This window comes from Varanus komodoensis, unplaced genomic scaffold (genome assembly GCF_004798865.1).
Source record: "Varanus komodoensis strain SLA01 unplaced genomic scaffold, ASM479886v1 scaffold8, whole genome shotgun sequence".
Lineage (NCBI taxonomy): Eukaryota > Metazoa > Chordata > Lepidosauria > Squamata > Varanidae > Varanus > Varanus komodoensis.
In genome coordinates this window covers 18,529,959-18,548,475 of record NW_025336481.1, presented here as the reverse complement: position 1 = coordinate 18,548,475, position 18,517 = coordinate 18,529,959, and the positions used below count along the sequence as shown (strand labels likewise).

General features: G+C 39.2%; 1 protein-coding gene across 1 annotated transcript; it reads left to right on the top strand.

The window, feature by feature from the left end:
* The first annotated feature begins 512 nt into the window (after positions 1 to 512).
* On the top strand, positions 513 to 8,601 carry PHF5A (PHD finger protein 5A). The gene is made up of 4 exons (XM_044455768.1): positions 513 to 664; positions 2,843 to 2,866; positions 3,900 to 4,066; positions 8,093 to 8,601. The coding sequence occupies exons 1-4, from the start codon at positions 613 to 615 to the stop codon at positions 8,180 to 8,182; spliced, it is 333 nt and encodes a 110-aa protein (XP_044311703.1). The 5' UTR covers positions 513 to 612; the 3' UTR covers positions 8,183 to 8,601.
* Positions 8,602 to 18,517: the final 9,916 nt, after the last annotated feature.

The following is an 18,517-nucleotide window of genomic DNA, read 5'->3' as shown; positions in this document are numbered from 1 at the left end:
ATTCAGTCTCCTTAAACTACTTCCTTGGACCCTTTCCCTGTCCACATCCACTGATCAGCAGCCTCGAAAACAGGGGCATACAAATGAGTTACTTTTTCAAGCGTTGGTCAAAGGGATTTCTCCTAAGGCGTCAGAGCCGCCACTTCTCGGACATAACACGGTCCACTCACAACCACACTAACATGGCCGATTTCGGGGGAACGTTCACTTCCGTCCTCAGCAGACTCTTCATATAACGGCAGTGTACGAGTCCAGTTCTTAAGTCTAATGCGACCCGCTTCAGCTGCTCCAGTCTCTACGATGCCAACGACGACAGCTGGGGTGGGCGGGCTCTGCCGGGTCCTGGAAGAGACAGACGGGACATAGGAACCGCTTAAAAATTTCCCCTTCCTCCTCCTACGCCTTGTAAAGTTATTTTGAGGCCTTCTCTCGCAATAAGGAACAACACTTTATTTCTTTACGCGCCACTGGGCCGTGATTTCCAGCTCAGCAAGGTGTGGGGATAGATCGGTTTGAGTGGAGCACCGCCCATTCCTCCGGACATTAAAAAAAGAGAGGTCAAGGGTGAGAGGTCACTAACGAGAACGGCGCGAGGCGCAAGGCGTTTGAGGGATGGCGAAGCACCATCCGGATTTGATCTTTTGCCGCAAGCAGGCGGGAGTAGGTGAGGGCCGCACTTCCCCCCTTACCACCCGCACTCTCTGGATGCTTTGCCTGCACGTGTTGGATGGGTTGAATTAGGAGGCGGACAATGGGAGGCAGCAGCAGGCCAAAGCCTTTTGAAGATGATCGGTGGGTGGGAGGAGAGTTAGAATTGGCGTGGTGTGGAGGGTTGCACCCAATGTAAGCCCACTGAAATGAATGGCGTTTAAATTAGACTAATATCGGTGTAACCCGATTAAAATTCTCTACTGGCAGCAGGTATCAGAACTAGCCGATTAAATTCATTGGCAGTAAATCAAGAACCGACAAACTGGTGCAAACTTTAGATCATGGACTTAATGGTATTTTTCACAAGATAATGTGTAATACTTACTTGAAAGTGTAAATTAGTTCACGCTAATTTGGGAGGCATTTTCATTGTACTGAGTGGGCCTCAGAACACTTTTTCACAGTTCTGCTCTCATGGCACTAGTACTAACAACGCTGTGCTTTCATGCAATGCATAACTCACTTGTAGAATTCACTGCTGTGAGATGTGACTGTGGTCACTGGCTTAGATGGTTTTACAAAAGTCTTTAAACTTACAGAGGGCTGTTCTTTCAATTCGTATTAGCCATGCTCACCAAACTGATATTCTGTTTTCAGAGTATGACTCTCCTTTCCTGGGGAATATGTATTATATAAGAATTGTTTCTTTCATGCTTTTAACAACTAAATAGAGGCATCTGGCTGGCCAGTTTAGGAAAGGCGATCCTGGCCTAGATGGGATCTTGATCTGATCAAACAGGATTCTCCAAGGCTGAATATATGAGTATATGTTGCATAAAGCATATAGTTCTCCTTTAATATTGTCCTTAATATTGTGCATGATTGGATGTTAGAAGTATATAATCTTTTTTTCTTACTGCCAAATAATATCAACATAGCCAATCTTGCAACTTTCATAATCAGCCCTATGTGAAAAGAAGGCAAAAGCAGCCTTACTCCCTTGTGGAGCTAGTAAATGAAAACATTCAGAGATTGCTTTATGGTATTGGAACTGATACTATGCATACAAATTATGTTCTATCTTTGGACCTCAAGCTGCAGGAAACGATCTAGGGGGTCTCAAACATTTTGGGGAGTCTTTTGCAACCAAATGCACAGTACCTTCTCATAACTGATAAAATGATGTGCATAAAACCAGTGACTCTATAAGCATATGCTTTGACAATTCTAGATAGTCACATAAATTTTTCTTATCAGGGAGCACAAATATGTGAGACTTCTCAGACTCAAATTAGCATACATACTTCACCTTGTTTAAAAGTATGATCTTTTGATTCATTGCTATTTTCCCACTGATAGAGAATGAACATTCTTGGCTATAAGATTTGCTGCTGTGTAATGGTTTGGCTAACTGCTGAAATAGCAAGGATTGAAGGGGGAAAAAGATCTTACTGGCCAGAAGAACCTTCTACTCTGTAACTTCTGGCTCCTGCTGCCTTCTGTATTTGCAGCAGTTGTATTGTAGGCTTGGATGGCGCTGCGTCATTGCCAGCCTGTGACGTACATGGAGCATAAAAGCTTTGCCTTTGTGTTGCTGTCTTAATGCTTTCTCTTCCTTGGATCTAAAATGAGTATTTAGGTCTTAATTTATGTTGCTTTGAAAACGGCAAGCTCTAATCTTAGTAAATTCAAATTTGGCAGCAAAGGGAAAGATAGAGTATTGTTTGCTTTAGATTTAGACTTACAAACGTTCACAATGTATTCCTAAAGTTGTTGTTTTAAGCATACGTATGTGGAAATAAGTCTCATTGTTTGAAATGAAGTGGAAAATTAGAAACACCTTAAAACATTGGTGTTTGGTGCCATACAGGCTAGCTGCCAATGCACCCTGGATCACCTAATATATGCACTGCCTCTTTTTTGCTGTTTAAAATAAATTGTATTAATTTCTTGTGTAGAGAATTGACTGATACCTGTTTCTGGAATATCAGAGTTAAGCTTTTGTTCAACATGTATCTTTTAATTCTGCTTTGCCTTTGAAAGTCAGTATTTTTTCTGTCTCAGTCCCCCTGCCCTCAAATGAACATGATGATAGTACCGCAAGATTGTAAGGATCATTGAAATGTGTATAAGTGTTTCAAATGCTCATAATTTTCATATATATGTGAATTATGTTTCTCATCTATTGCAGCTATTGGACGGTTGTGTGAAAAATGTAAGTATAGTTTCTTTAATTATGATTGTCAAGTCAATATCTTCCACTGATCTTTTAAAATTGAAGCTCAGAAGGTGCTGGTGAATGAAAGGTAGGGAATAAGAACATGAGAATGTAATAAAGAGGAAGCCTGCTGGATCAGGCCAAGATCTGAGAGAGAGAGAAGGCGAAGCAATTCAGTACACACGTGGTCAACAGTATTAAGAGTTAAGGTGGTGCGGGGTGGGGGGTAAAGATGTTAGCATTTTTCAGCCTTTGCAGCTGTCCTGTGCCCCTAACCTGCACAAATGTGGAGGGTTAACTGTAATTTCTTCTGCTGGAAACTAGAAATCTAGCAGAAGTGGTAGAAAATATGAGAAGGAGAATTGTAGCTGTTGTCCAGGACAACATCTTGCATGTACAGGGAGCATATTTAATTGCCAAAAGAAGCAATTTAAGCCTCTCCACTATGTAAAGAGCAGGTTCTACAGATCTCTAAAAGGACTAAAGATTACATGGATCAAGGCACTGGTAATGAGGTACAAAATGTTTCATCTTTGGGTCATTGATATGATTGAGAGTATTTCTCATTTTCAGTGTTGGCTTTGGCTTAGTTGGACTGTTTCTTCATACTTTCAGAACATTCTGTTTCCATCACATGTGTGTGAATTTGTTCTTTTCAGATTTTTTTCCAAAGCCAAAATAAAAATGTTTAACATTAAATATCCCTTTCAAGAAAGTGTTGAAGCTTGTATTGGCAAGATAGAATTTTGTGCATATTTGTGTTATTTATGCCCATACCTTTTCAGAGTTCTTATACATTGTTCAGAAATGTAGTACAGTAGCTAATGGAGGAATTCAGTCACATGGCAGTTGCCTAGGGCTACGGTGTGCAAATAACTCAAGCTAATATATTGGCATTTAGAATGAATGGCAGCAGATTGTGTGTGAAACACATTATCTAGATAATCTAATGAACTATATCTTTTCTCTCTGGGAATGACATTTTTCTGTAGGTTTGCTCTCAGCTGAAATCTGCATTCTTTCTTTGCAGGTGATGGCAAGTGTGTTATCTGTGATTCTTATGTGCGGCCCTGCACATTGGTGCGAATATGTGACGAGTGTAACTATGGCTCTTACCAAGGGCGCTGCGTAATATGTGGAGGTCCTGGAGTCTCTGATGCCTATTATTGTAAAGAATGTACCATCCAGGAGAAAGACGTAAGATTTGTACAAGGGTTTACCTTTTACTGTTCTGAAGTAGATAGAACATGTTCTTAGACTATGTTTCCTCAGAATAAAGTTGAATAACTTGAATGAAGATCTAACACTTTTGATACCTTAATTTTGATTACTATTACATGTGTGCCTTTCCTTTTCAATGAAGCTCTCTATTTGTGTCTTTTTCAAAAAAGCCCTCAAAATATGCATGTTTTAAATTTCAAACTCTTCCAGGAAAACTTATTGCTGCAATCACATAGAATTCATTTATGCCTTAGATTATAGTACATTGGAAATATGTTTGTTTATTCAAAATTGTTTTAAATTATTTTTAAGGACAGTGTCATAGTTGAATCACTGGTAAAATAATGTAAATCAACTAGTAGCCACTGTAATGCAGTGATATTTTTAATAATGTAGACTAAATGTCTAAGTAGTACTGTAATATTTTTATTTTGCTACAGCCCTCCTTAGTCCTTTCTAATATTCCTTGAATTTAGGACACCTCGCGCCTGAAGCAGTATATTAAACTGGGGGCGTATAATGTTACCATCCTATAGGGGTTGTTTTTCTTGATCAAAAATTCCTGTCACAGCAGATGTCACAGCTGTTCAGTAATGAATATTAAACAAAAATCCCTTCCATCAGAGAAGCTACATACCTGCCCATTAAGATCTGGGCAAGAGGTCCTTCTAATTAATTAATTAATTAATTAATATTAGTTGGGAGACTCAGCAGTGAAAGACAGGTCACGTCGCTTCCTACAGGAATGTTTTTTTAAGGAGAGGGTCTGGGAGGTTACAAGGGAGGGACATATCCCTAACTTTGTTTTGACCAACAGGGAGGAGCTGATAATGGGGTACAAATTAGGGGAGTTCTGGATGTGAGTGATCACTCCATCCTTTGCTTTGAGATCAAGGGAATAGGGATGAGCAGCAGGTCAAGTTATTTGTTTTTTGGTGCCAGGCTAAGTCCTTTTTATTTAAAACTTATTTTAATTGTTAAATTATTGAATTCATTAGGATTTTAAAACTTTTACCTGAGAATGCACTGGGGTTTTTAATGTTTTTTTAATTGCTATATTATTATTATTTATGTTTTTATGTATTCTTTGTGAGCCGCCCCAAGGCTTTGTTGCGATGAGGGCAGCACAGAAATGTTCTGAATGAATGAATGAATGAGCCATCCCTCAAGGTGGTGAGGGAGATGGCAAATAGGAAAAGGACTTTTTTGGTGACTTATTGAATAGGCTCCCCAGAGAGGTTAGCCTGGTGTCAGCATTTTTATCCTTCCAGCACCAGGTAAAAACATTTGTCTTTACCAAGTATTTTAACAACTGATTAATTTATTTGATCTTAATGGTGTACATAGTTGTCCGTTATTTTAAAATGGCTGTTATGATACTGTTGCTGTTATGTTTTTATATGATGTATTGTTTTTAAGAATTGTGTTTTTGATTACTGTTGTAAGCCACCTTAGAGGTCCTGTTGGGATAGTTGGTGACATACATGTGCTAAAATAAATAAATAAATAACCTGGAAAATAAAACACAACTTGTAACAGTTGCTACACAGAGATAACTTGGATCCTGCCCAGCTAGCTATATTTTATGGAGCTTATAATTGGAGCAATGAGCAATTGATTCGTGTTTGGAAAAGGTAGAGTTCTGAGTATGCTGGAAAGTCTTGGAAAGAATGGACTTTTAAAAAGAAAATGACTTTTGTAGCCTGATTCAGTGTGCATCTGCATCACTTGATTATTTGCAGCTAAATATGTAAAAATGCGTTAAAACTGCCTTCATTTTAAACATGCTGCGTTTGAGATGTTATGAAGTATATTAGTTCACGGTATTCAGGATGGTTCATGCACAGATCAACAGTGAATGTCTGGTTGAATGTGTGTTGACTGCCTGCTTGAATTCTTCTTGGCTCTAAAAGAAATCACAGGGCTGTTGGGGAATGCAAAGAAAGTAGACCAATAGTACAGAGTACTGTCACAAGCTAGCTAAGACAGGATATGATGAAGTTCATATCCAAATCAAGCTTATGATAAAACAGCAAGACCATAGCATATAATTCAGGAGTTTGCAACCTTTTTGGACTTTGGGCACATTTGGCATTTGAGAAATTGCTGTGGGTATCACCACAAAATGGTTCCAATGGAGGATGTGGCTAGTGAAGGCCTGACTTGTTTATCATTTTAATGCTTTTAAAATTAAAATTAGATATTTGAAGGAGGCGAGAGTAGCAAGCAACATGTGCACCATTGGAGGTCCCTGCAGGAACCATTGTTGCTCATGGTTGCCTTGTGGGGGGGACGACTGGAATAATCACAGTCTTTCAGGCCAGCTTTTATCCTCTCTAAAAACATGTTTTTCAGAAAGCAGAAATAATGAAAGTGTTTTCTAGAAAATAGGAATTAGAAACTAAAAATCAGATTCAGATGGGAAAGCCATGAAATGATTTCCTTGGGGTAAAGCATCTTCTGGAAGGATTGCAGATGTAATCTAGTACCAAAAAAGGCACACAAGCTAACTGCTGTAGTTGTACCTGTCCCATGTTTCTACCCCTATCATAGTTGGTGTTTGAACAGCAAGTCATACTGACCTTGGATTTCTTGTGTGCCATTTACTCTGGCATATTCAGTAGCAAATACTGGCTAGGTCCCTGCTAATCCTGTAGCTATTGTGTCAGCAGCAGCCTTCTCCAACTGTGTAAACTGTTTATAATCTCTATAAACTAATGTTTTGTGGCATTTCTACATGCACACAAATGTACAGGTTTTCTCTGATACTTGTTTGACAGGATATGTTCAACTTTTCTACCTTGTTTTTAGCTATCCCTGTGCTTTCTATATCTCATAATTCTTTTCTCCATCTAGCCATCTTTCTCCACTTCTGTGGAATAGCCACTCAATCTTTGTTAACTTTTTTTAAAAGTATTCTAGTTATTGCATCATCTGGAATGCACTAAACTAGTTTTTGCTATTTTTGCTGAATGGAATAAGAACAATGCAAACATTTTGGTGATAGTGCCAGGACTGAAAAATTTGGGAAGGGTTCTTCTAGTTTTCCACCAGAGATGTTGTATATTCTATTTTAGGACCAGACCAGACCAACAATATTCCAATGCAACCTACATTCAAACATTGCTTTTTTAAAGAAAATAGCAATTTTTGCTATCAAGTACTCTCCACAAAGGAAAATGATGATTATACCTACACATTGTACCTAAAATGATTTTGCCTGTAATTTCTCATCCCTGTGTTATTTTGTCTTAGAAGAGTTCAGCTGTTGGGGATGTGGATCTCTTAATTTTTAATAATTTTGTAGCATTTGTGGGGGTTAAATGGAATCTGAAAACATACAGATGGTATCTGCAAAAAGTTCAAGCAGCCTTCAAACACATACGCAGCTTTGGAGGTAGGGCTTGCAAGGAGCTGTGCAGCTACCTGTGTACCTACCAAGATATAGAATTAGTCATACTTAGAATAGGCCCTTTAAAATCTGCAGGACAAGTTAAAGACTTGAGTCTAACTGCTTTAAGTGGCTCTACTCAAAATATGACAGAGTCATCAACCCTCTGTCTCCTTCATTTGTCCCTTTTTAAAATTTTCCTTCAGTGTTTGATGTCATTTTCTTTTATTTCACCAGTCCTTGTGAAAATATTCAGAATTCTGTGAAGCCCCAATGCCAGGGTCAGAGTATTCAAATAATGGGGCGGGGGATGTAAACAACTTATTCTAAGTGCAGAATTTGCAGATTGCTAGCTGAGAAGTTGAACTGCAGCAGCACAATCCTAAATTGTGCAATCAGATGTTCAGTGGGGCTTGCTTCTAACCAAAGGCATGTATATGACAGCAACCTTAGATGTCTAAATCGTTGGACTTTGAGTGGGAGGGTGGTATAGCTAACTGTAGCCAGTGTGTCTATTAGGCTTTAATCAGTTGCTCCCACTCCCCTTATCTGACCTGTTCTGAAGTTCATGTAATAAGCTTATAATAATTATATCTCCTGTTACATTTCAGAGAGATGGCTGTCCCAAGATTGTCAACCTGGGCAGTTCAAAAACAGATCTCTTCTATGAGCGAAAGAAATACGGCTTCAAGAAAAGGTGATCTAATCTCCACTGCAGTGCAATTGCTGGAGATGGGAAGGCTTCCTAAAATATATTTGGACTACATTTTTACTGGAAAGCAGTTAATTTTGTTTTGTTCTTAGTACATCTTATTTGTTGGAAGACTAGTACCTACATCCAAACTTGGTGGTTATTGGTTTTCTTGCTTTTTCTTAGTATTAGCTAATGTTACGGAGTGAAACAACTATCATTGCCTCAAAGGAAGGAAGTTAAAATTTCAGCTGCTGTAACTCCCAAGCCATGCCTTTACTTACAAGCAACTTTCCTTTATTTTGTCTGATGCCTTTTGCTATGAGCTCTGACCATTCCTATGATTTCTTCTGAAGCAACAACTAGTCTATGTTCCCTGTAATTGTGAATTATGGCTCAATAAAGTTTTATAGTAGTCTTTTGGTGGAAGCTCTTGTCTTTGTATCTCTCTATCCATATTCTCTCTTCTAAGAGATGATTAGGAAAATGGATGTAATGTGTTACCTTCCACCCATCACACCTTTGAAGTCCACAACACTGAGATGTTTTATGGAACAGCACTTGGTGTTGCCCTAACTTGTGTTTCTTGCACCAGTACAATATAGTTATACTGTAAAATCACTGTTATTGTCTTGTACTGTGAAAGTCTGACTGCTTCTTGAGAATTACCCACTTTTGTTCTAGTGTGGTTATCCACTTAGAACTAGTTCAGCAGCAGGAAAACAACATCTTATTGCTAGTACAAAGGCCCATGAGAAGCAGGCTATAAAAAGATGGGTGTTGCCTAGCCTAGATTAATCTTTCCATTCCATAAATGGCAATGCTGTGACCTATGATTACTAGGTTCAAAATCACAGCCAGATGTTGTATACAACTTGTAATCCATGTAGGAAAGTAGTAGTGGGTGAAAGAAAGAGGTATAGTACTAACACAGATTTTGAAGTACTGCGGTGGCCTCTACCTAATAGAAAGCACCTGTTACAGAATAAATTCATTAAGGGAAGCAGCAACATATCTCTAAATCTGGATTCAGATTTAGTTTTCTTAGAAGATAATTCTCAACTGACCTTACTAACTTCCGAAGTGCTTAGGGTGCCCATTAGGCAAGGCATATTTATTCAGGACTACAGTATAATGCCAAATACTGTTCTTCAAACACTGGCTTGGATTGTTCTGTATTTGTTTACTTGAAATGTATGCAAAACAAGTTGTCCCAAAATCCTGACCTTACCTGATTTTTAAATGTTTAAAATTGTTAATAGCACTAAAAGCTTACTGAGTTAATGTTGAAGGGCAATCCAATTTATGGTTCCTTTGACTGACTGAAATACAAATGATCAGCACTATTTTGAGCCTATCTTTCACTATGCTTAGTGAAACATGTTCAAATATAAATTAGAATAGTCAAACTACTTCTTCCACTTATTCCTATTCAGAGGTCAGGTACCACAAGGAAGGATTGGCAGAAAGGGGTATGTAAGGGAAAAGAGGAAATATGTGATGGGATGAAAGAATAAAAGGCATGCATGTTTAGTCTGGTAGACATAGGACCATTCAGTAGAAAAAAAATATTTCCATTCTTACGTGCTTTCTCAGCAACATGGATTTAGCTTCTACTTGGCACAGATATCTTAAATGTGTTCCTTGTTTGTTATAATACTTAACATTCCAATAAAAGTGACAATGGAAAAGTGGACTGTTCAGATAGAAGGGATTTTATCCTGAATCTCTTGCAGTTTTTCATTTTGGGACTGCCTAAGTTGTGCTCCATCAAGCTGAATTCATACATGGCCATCTGGGACTGGTTTTGCTGCCTTCCTGGAACTGCAGAAACCAGGAGGCTGTCAGTTCTGCAATAGCAAGGCTAGTGGGCTGCTTTCAACTTGATGGATTACTAGTTGTGCAGGCCTACTTTAGCATATCTTCAGGGAAACCAATATTACCGAGTTGTGGTCTGCAGTACCTTAAAGTTAATGAACCCAGTTCTTGGAAACTGCGGATTTGTAGTCACTCATGCCATCATCTTATGCTGCAGTTGCAAGATTTATAAACCGATACAGCCCCCAAAGAGAACAATCTCCATGAACCTACATGATGCCCATCCAAAGCCTAGTTGCTATATTTCAGCCACTAAAAGCCTATTTCTTCGGATTATTGTGTAGGTGAATGTAGTATAGAATGTGTGCTACAGATACTCTCTGTTCATGTTGCTCCTGCAAAATTAGAGATGTAATTTTTAAAAGATGTCAATTTAACCATCTCTGTTCCTTAGATGTCATCTGCAATTATTAAACAGCCTGTTATATAATGCTGGAAAATGCCTGTCATGGTGGTTTGGATGTATCTGGAAGGAAAACACGGCAATGTAAGGACCACTGGGAAATGCACTATTCAGCAGGATTTCTGTAGGTGAAGGGATTGGGCTATCAACTGCAAGAGTTAGAGGACAGGTTTTCCCTTCACCACAATAGGGTCAGCAGATACAGATGACCCTCAATCATGTATATGGCAGAGGAGGGAGGAAATAATGCATACAAGGACACCATTAAGCCAGATCTAACTTTGTTCCTAACCTTGCCATAAAAACAGTAAACCCATCATTACCTGAATAATTCTATCCCTTCATGTGCATAGATCTGCCTTGGATGCCCTTGCTATATCACAATGGAGTGCCATAGAACATTGAACACTGCTTTTCATAGCTGTATAGGCAGTCCTTTTAGAAATTTGCTTTTCTGCTATAGCTCATACAAGGGCTTTGTGATTCCCAAATGGAAATGGAGAGCTAAAAATACATTAATTTCTTGTGCATAGAGACATGGCTGAAGTTTCCCTAACATCCCCCCATCTCTTTTTATGATCATCTTGATTCAAGAGTAGGGAATGTCAGGCACCAAATCTGACCCTCTTGGGATTCCAAATTGTCCCTCAGGACTTTCAGATGGCCATATCCTTTCTTCCTAGGGCCACATGCCTCTCACAGTAATTGTTAAGTGGTTTCTTGGGTTTTGTGCTGCTTCGCCCCCATTTTAAAAGGTTGAAATGCCTCAACTAAGGCTTAGTATTGTAGCTTAGGCTACAATAACTTGGGGGGAGGGGTGTTTTTGCCCCACCCTCTTTGTTTTTGGATCAACCCACCACTGGAATGTATGTCTGCAGCAACTTCTCTGAAATGGAATACAACCCGCAACTGAAAGAGATCCCCGCCCTTCTCTTTACTGTGTTCATCTTTAGTAGTTTCATACTTTATCTAGACTTAAACCAGCCAGGTGACAAAACAACACGTTAACTCTAAGTAGAAAGCTGCATCTTATTCTGTTCTGAACAACTGACTGAGGAAGATTCTGCAGTTGGTTTTTGATCTCATTACACAAAATTCTTGTTATCATCTTTTTAATACCAAGTGTTTTGTTTTAATAATTATAATAATGTATAATGTATTTTCCTTAGAGGTTTCCATTATGATTACAAGGGAATTGCCAGATGGAAAATGTTATGTTAAGAATGTGGGCAGAGAATCAAGACTGGTCCTGAACAAGTCCCCACTGGAAGGGATTGGTGTTTTGCAGTTGTGATATAGTCTTCTACAGGTCTCATTCATTTCAATGGACCTATAAAAGAGGTATTTCATGTAGCTTGAGATTTCAGGAGTTGTTAATATGTAGCACTTTAGCCATCCCTGCTGAAAGGATGTTATGCTTTGCTCTGGGCCTGGGTGCCTCATTGGATGCACAGTTGGTTGAGTCCTACACAAAGAAAACACATGCAATATTTTGCCTAAACCAAGAAAGGAGTCACAGCTACTAAGCTGGGACTGAGTCATGTGAAGAGACATGGTAGAGCCTGTAATATAACCCATTACTGACTACCAGAATCATTAAATCACATGCCTAATCATCTTTCTGACCAACTTATGGCCAAATGGTTGTCTTGGACATAGATGGTTTATTACTCATAGGTTTCTTAAACGTTGCCCTACTGTCATTTTGTCAGGAAAGCAATTCTCTAACCAATCAAAGTGCAATATAATTTGCTTAGGAGGAGGAGTTCAAAGGGGACAGAACATCTGTAAAACATACAGTTATTCCTGTTATATATAGCATTGTAAATCAATTTAAGGAGGCGGAAAAAAGGTTCCCTCTAATATACTAGTTGGAGTAGGATAATTTCCTACTTAATCAAGGTACACGGGTTTGGGAAGCTTGTGCTTCCTTTTTTAACAGTGCTTACCACTATAGAAGTCCCAGCTTCCACACTAAGATGGTGCTTAAATTGGAAAAGCATTTGGGTTAAATAAGTCTGTCTGTCTTAACTCTTGTGTTTTGTGCCTTCATAGAGCTTCTTGGTACATTGTTTATTCGTTTGAAAGGCAGGAAAGAACTAATTTCCTTGGGGTTTAAGTGTCAAGTGATGTGCACATAACGCTGAGATGACTGAGTACTAATTAGAGCCAATTATAGACTGGTCTTTCCTGGTATTAAAACTTAATAGCTAAACTAGTATGGAGGAAGGATGGGTTTTTCCCCCCTTTGCCTGCCATCTAATACAATGACAAACTGTTCAGGAATACCTCATACAATGACAAACCGTACAGGAATAGCTCACCTGTGTTTTTGTCTTGAAATAGTTAAGAAAAAACAATTGAGTTTCTACTTGCATGTTGTTAGTAAACCATATTAACATAGTTTGAACATCAACATGTATAATCATGAATAACCTCTGGTTTCATTTTATTTAGAACTAGGGACTAATATGAATATATAAAATTCTAGCACCATTTTGCTATGATGAGGTTATGTAAGACTAAGGCTTCTAGTACAGCAAGGAAAAACTGGCTACATCAATATTGTGTATCAGAATTGTCTTTAAATTGCTGGAAAGTTTCAATTCAGATTTTTCTTTTTTTCAAGTTTCAAACTATAGACAGGAATGAAGAAGGATGTTGGGACTATTATAGATATGGAAGTTGCTCAAAGTGAGCCCACTCAAACTGTTTCTTGAATATATTTCTAAGTGCCCTGAAACTCAGTCAACCTGCAGATCTGTAGATCTTCTCTTTTTTGCTGTGGGGGAGAGCTTGAGGGACAAAAATGGGAGTAGGCAGAGTGCCTGGGGACCAGTCAAGTTGTTCAAGCAACAACACTTCTGGCTGGGGAGATCCTGTGGAAGTAGAATAGGGTCATGATTTCCCATAGTGCAAAATTGACCTTTCCCTCCTGCTACCTTGCATCTCTGTAACCAATTTCTCTCCTCACTGCTCCAAATCTTGTGTCCCAGTTCTCTACCCTACCCCCTTTTTTCTGCCCTAAAGTACAGTTAACTTTCAGGGCCACAGAGTATTGTGAAGATTCTGACCTTGATGGCTTTTTAAAGAAGTTATGCACATTTGCGGAGGGGAGAGGTCTAGTAAAGGTTTTAGCTATGATCATGGAACCTTTGTTTTCAGAAGCCATGTACCCCACTATCAAATACTGGCAGACAAATATTGTAGGAAGTCTTACCTTCATGTCATCTTCTACAACATGGATTTATAAACTTCTTTTCACACTTTCCCTCCAGGCATTCTCCTTCCCTCACCATCCTTGTCGTTCCTATTTCCAAGAAAGAAGGAATTTGTGTATTCTACACCCATATAACCCAGCCCTGAAAGAAAGCTGCAGACCTCCTGAACCTTTAATAGCTGTGTAGAAGAAATAATGTAATGTGCAGCTTTTTGCATTCCTCTTAATGTTGAACAGTTTTCATAGCAATTTCTTTTTGTGCACTGCTATTAGAGGTAGGGGAGTCCGTTCTTTCTTGTTGTCTGGTTACCCTTTCTAATCATTGCTCCTTTCTTCATTAACTACCTCCTAACACTAACAGTCTTTTCCAGTTCTGTATCCATCTCCTTGCTCATATCCCAGATATTATTCTCTTTTGTACACACAACATATCATGGGACTTTAGTTGCGATATCCTTTGAACAACAGTCCTGTGGAACCAAATGCAAATGATACGTAAATGCACCTAAAGAATCCCTGACTTTCTATTTTGACAAAAAGCAGTATTAGAAGTCTGCAGTTTATGAGCCCTAGATGGGTAATTATTTCTGCTAGGTAATTAATAGTTCATATTAAAAACTGACACATTTCAAGCTGAATACATCTGTACAGGTAAATACTAAGACCTCATAGAATGTCATCCATCTTAAACATTTATATTAGAGATGCACAAATCCAGATTCTTCATAGCCTGATGTTAAACAAATAGGCCTAGCAAGTGACATCTGGGTTGCTACAAAGGTCAGAGAAGCTAGTTTGTCATCAAACCTGTTTTTAGAAAATGTTAGGTTTTGTGCCCCAGTATACACTTTGTGAGAGAGAAATTTTAGAAGAAATACTTAAGCTGCAATCATATACACACTGACCAAGGAGTAGATTTCACTGAATTAATTTGAATGAATTATATGAATGAAGAAGGGATCTTGGGAATATTATAGGAATGGAAGTTGCTCAAAGTGTGCACACTTTTCAGTTAAACATGCCTAGAGGATTGCTGTCTTAATACCTCATCCACCCAAAGGTAGCTGTTTCTCTCTTGTCTACATAGGCTCTCACACAATCTTGTTAAAAAGTTCAAAAGAGGTTTTAATTTTTCTGACTACCATCTTTATTTTTATTTATGTATTTATTGATTTATAGCCTGCCTTTTTCCTACAAAGGGCTCAAAGCAGCTTACATCATTCTCCTCCTCCATCTTATCCTGACAACAACAACCCTGTGAGGTAGGTTGGGCTGAGAGTCTGTGACTGGCCCAAAGTCATCCAGTTGGCTCCATGGCTGAGCGGGGACTAGAACCCAGATCGCCTGAGTCCCAGTCCCATGCTCTTAACCACTACACCACACTGGCTCTCATCTAAAGAATCTTCTACCTTTCTTCACCTCAAACCTAAAAGTGATATGTGGGGTATGATGAATGGGAAACATTAAAAGGGAATTTGATTTGGAGGAAGATCTATCTGGGAAATTACTGGGGAGATTAGAAGGAATAACTCATTTGGGGTGACCTGGGGATCAGGCACAAATTCAGGAGAGCATATTTGGTGCTTTGGATGGGTAATTAATACGCTTGCCTTCTGTGAAATTTAATTTCTTGCAATTATTTCTAAATTTGCAACTTTTCATATAAATTAGCACCCATTTTCATTATTTTCCTGTAATAGGCAGTAAACATTCTGTGCCCACTGGGTAGCCTTGAAATTAGTAGGACTTACAAGGAAGCAGTTAGAATCCAGTTTTCAAGGTAGCAGATGTGGGGGTGGGGGGAATCGCATGTGTTTCAAGTGTTTATTGCAGATTTGTCTTTAATGAGGAAGAGGGGAATAGTTCAGGAAGAAGGTACAACTCAGTGGAGAAGAGTATTCTAACCATACAAAACATGTTCCAATAGAGCAGTTTGAATTGTCCTGTGTTCATCTCTTTTGGTATCCAGATAGTTAAATTAATATTGAGTAAGCCCCCTGCTTGTGTGAATATATGTATTTTCCTGCATCCTTAAAATGCTCTATAAATAGAAGATATCAAAACAGCACTTCTATCCATAAGAGCAAATCAAATACAACTTATCACTTATTTTGAACAATACGTTCAAAATCCTTATTTCGAACAACACAGTTGCCTAATACTGTTGTTTTTAATTTTCATTTGGCAATATTCGTTTAGATCTGGGGAATCTGTACAAAAACTACACTTCCCATCAACCTTCTCCTTGCACTGCCAATTCTACAGAGACACTTTTAGTTTACTGGTTAATGCCACAAACCAATCTGCAGAACCTCCGACGTTTCCAGCCAATAGGAAAGCTGTTGCTAACAGAGTGCTGTTATTTTTAGCACAGCCCGCACTTCTACACCTTGCAGGTTGTTCTGCTTATCTCAATGCTTGCGTCTGAAGCTACGTTGACGAAGGCAGTGCACAGGCGCACTGATTAAAAAGTAGTCCCTACATCGTGCGGAGTAGCCATTGCGAGATAGAGTAGCGAAACCGTGTCCATGAATACTTAAAATGCCATCTGACATCCGTGCCTTGTGGGGTTTTGTTTAGGAGATGTGAGCTGATTTGCATACGTTCCAGCATTTGATGGATAGAAATAAACAAGGAAAATTTGTGCTCTTGTGTTAAGGCTGTAGTTGGTGTGCTGTAAGAAACGAAACTCACGAACAGTCCTGATGGCGCGTTCGCAAGTGTGTGTGTGTGTGTGAGCGCGCGTGCGTGTCATATACATATCTATTGTATGTGTATAATGCTTAGTATTGTACTCGGTCCTTAAAAACATACTCGGATCAAGTGCAAACTAGAAGAATTATGGGGCCAAAGAAAAGGTTTTAATACTGATCACTTAACATTAGATGCGTTGTTTGATCTCACTAGTCTATTTTAACCATAGGGATCCCTCTCAGCTAAAATGAACACGCGAAATTTGAGGATAGGTCACAGAAATACCTAAATTCAGGCTCGGTCCCAAGACCTCTTTTCAGTGTAAGCCATGACTGGACCCCTTCACTATGCAGAGCCAAAGCGTAGAGCCTCGAGGAGGAGCGCTGCGCCTTACACTTGCCATCGGGTGCCCGCTCCATCGAAGCTACGGGGTTCAAGTCCGCTTCATGCATTTCCAGTTCTTTTTTTTAAAGTCCATACCCTCATAAAGGAAGCAGATTTTAAGGAGCCACAGGACTCCCAAGTGGCAATCGATGGTTTCTAGGCAACCCCCGAGTCCTGGCCCTTGTTTTTTAAAATAAATTTAGAGCTGCCATTTTTGAAAAAGATCTCATGGTCTGAACTGTAATTTCCTGACATGACAAGGCAAGTTTAGCAAGGTTTAGGCTGGCATTAACTCAATACGGAGTTATAAAGCACCGTCGAAATACACTCTTTGTCATTACCCCTCCCCACCCCCGTGTCCAGCCAGGATTTAGTAACCCTATTCTGAAAAGCATTCTCAGAAACATCGAGATGAGAACTAAGGTTCTGCCTCCGTTACGACTGGTTTGTTGTTTCTACAAACCAAAAGAAATACCGTGCGTGCGGCCCTTGACTCAACCTGTTTTCCCCGTTGTGTTTCAGTACATCAGAAGCGCTCGGGGTAGTGGGAAGTTTTAAATTCCTTGCGACCACCCTGCGAAGAAAACCATTCAGAGGAAAGCGAGAAATGGTTCAAACCACCTTTTCCAGGATTCCCAGGGCTCCTCTTCTATTTCTTCATGCAAAACCTTCCACTGGAGAATGCTAGTTCTCTGCATCTATGCATCTGTCAAAAGAATACGTGTTTAAACCGCACGTAGCTAATCCTTGGAGAGGTAAATTTAATATGGACACTGGGACCCGAAGGAGCAGATGAGGGCCGCAAAATTCTAACTATAATCCACAATTGACAGTAACAGTTTTAAGTCACCTAGTTCTGTTATCATAGCCTTTGTTTTACTGGGTTAATCACTACAGCGCTAACACATATTATGGAAATTGGAGAATAAACACGCTTTGGATTCAATAGATTAACATTAAAGATAGATTATATTAAGAAATAATCTGTGTTGTAGTTTTGAACGAATCCTTCAACTAGAATAATGCAGTTGCAAATAGTCCGGTTCAACAGTCAAAGGACTGCACTTAAATCCTGAATGTGTTTGGAGGCAGAGGTTGTCGTTTTATAGCATAGTAAATTGCTGCTTTTCTTGCCTTTGTGGTATGCCACTGTTTAACCATTTCGGCATACAACAATTTTTGCACATGATAGAATCTTCCCACTCAGTGAATTCTTTATAATGTGTCAATATTAATTATCAATAATCTTCATTAGTCCGAAACCACGTCTGGAACCAGAAGTTGATAGATATTCTAGTTTAAGTAGCCTAGATTATAAAGAAAGAGAGGGAGCCTTCAGTGAACTACTTGAAATTTGTTGCAGCCGATCCTATGCATGTTTATTCGGAATAGGAGATATAACCTGCATTTCACGATGTTGGTAAATTCTCAGTAAAGTCTGTGAAGTTTGTTGTCTGTCAGAGCTCAAAAAACATCGTAATTATAGGCCACTACAGTCACAACATGAAAAATGGGTAGTTAATTAAGACATCAAGAAAACATCCGAGCAGCAAATGACGGACTTTTTTTCTGAGCGATGGCTTCTCCAAGTAGCTGAGAATCCAGCGTGAATTCGGCATTGCACGGGTTAATTTAGAGCCGGCGTTTGGGGAAGTAGTACCGGCCCTCCCTCCCCCTCCTCCCCTTCCTTGTCCTTTGCAGGACGCGTCACCCTGGGTGTGGAAGAGAATATCCTTACGCAGGGTTGCTAAGGGTGAAAGTTTTCA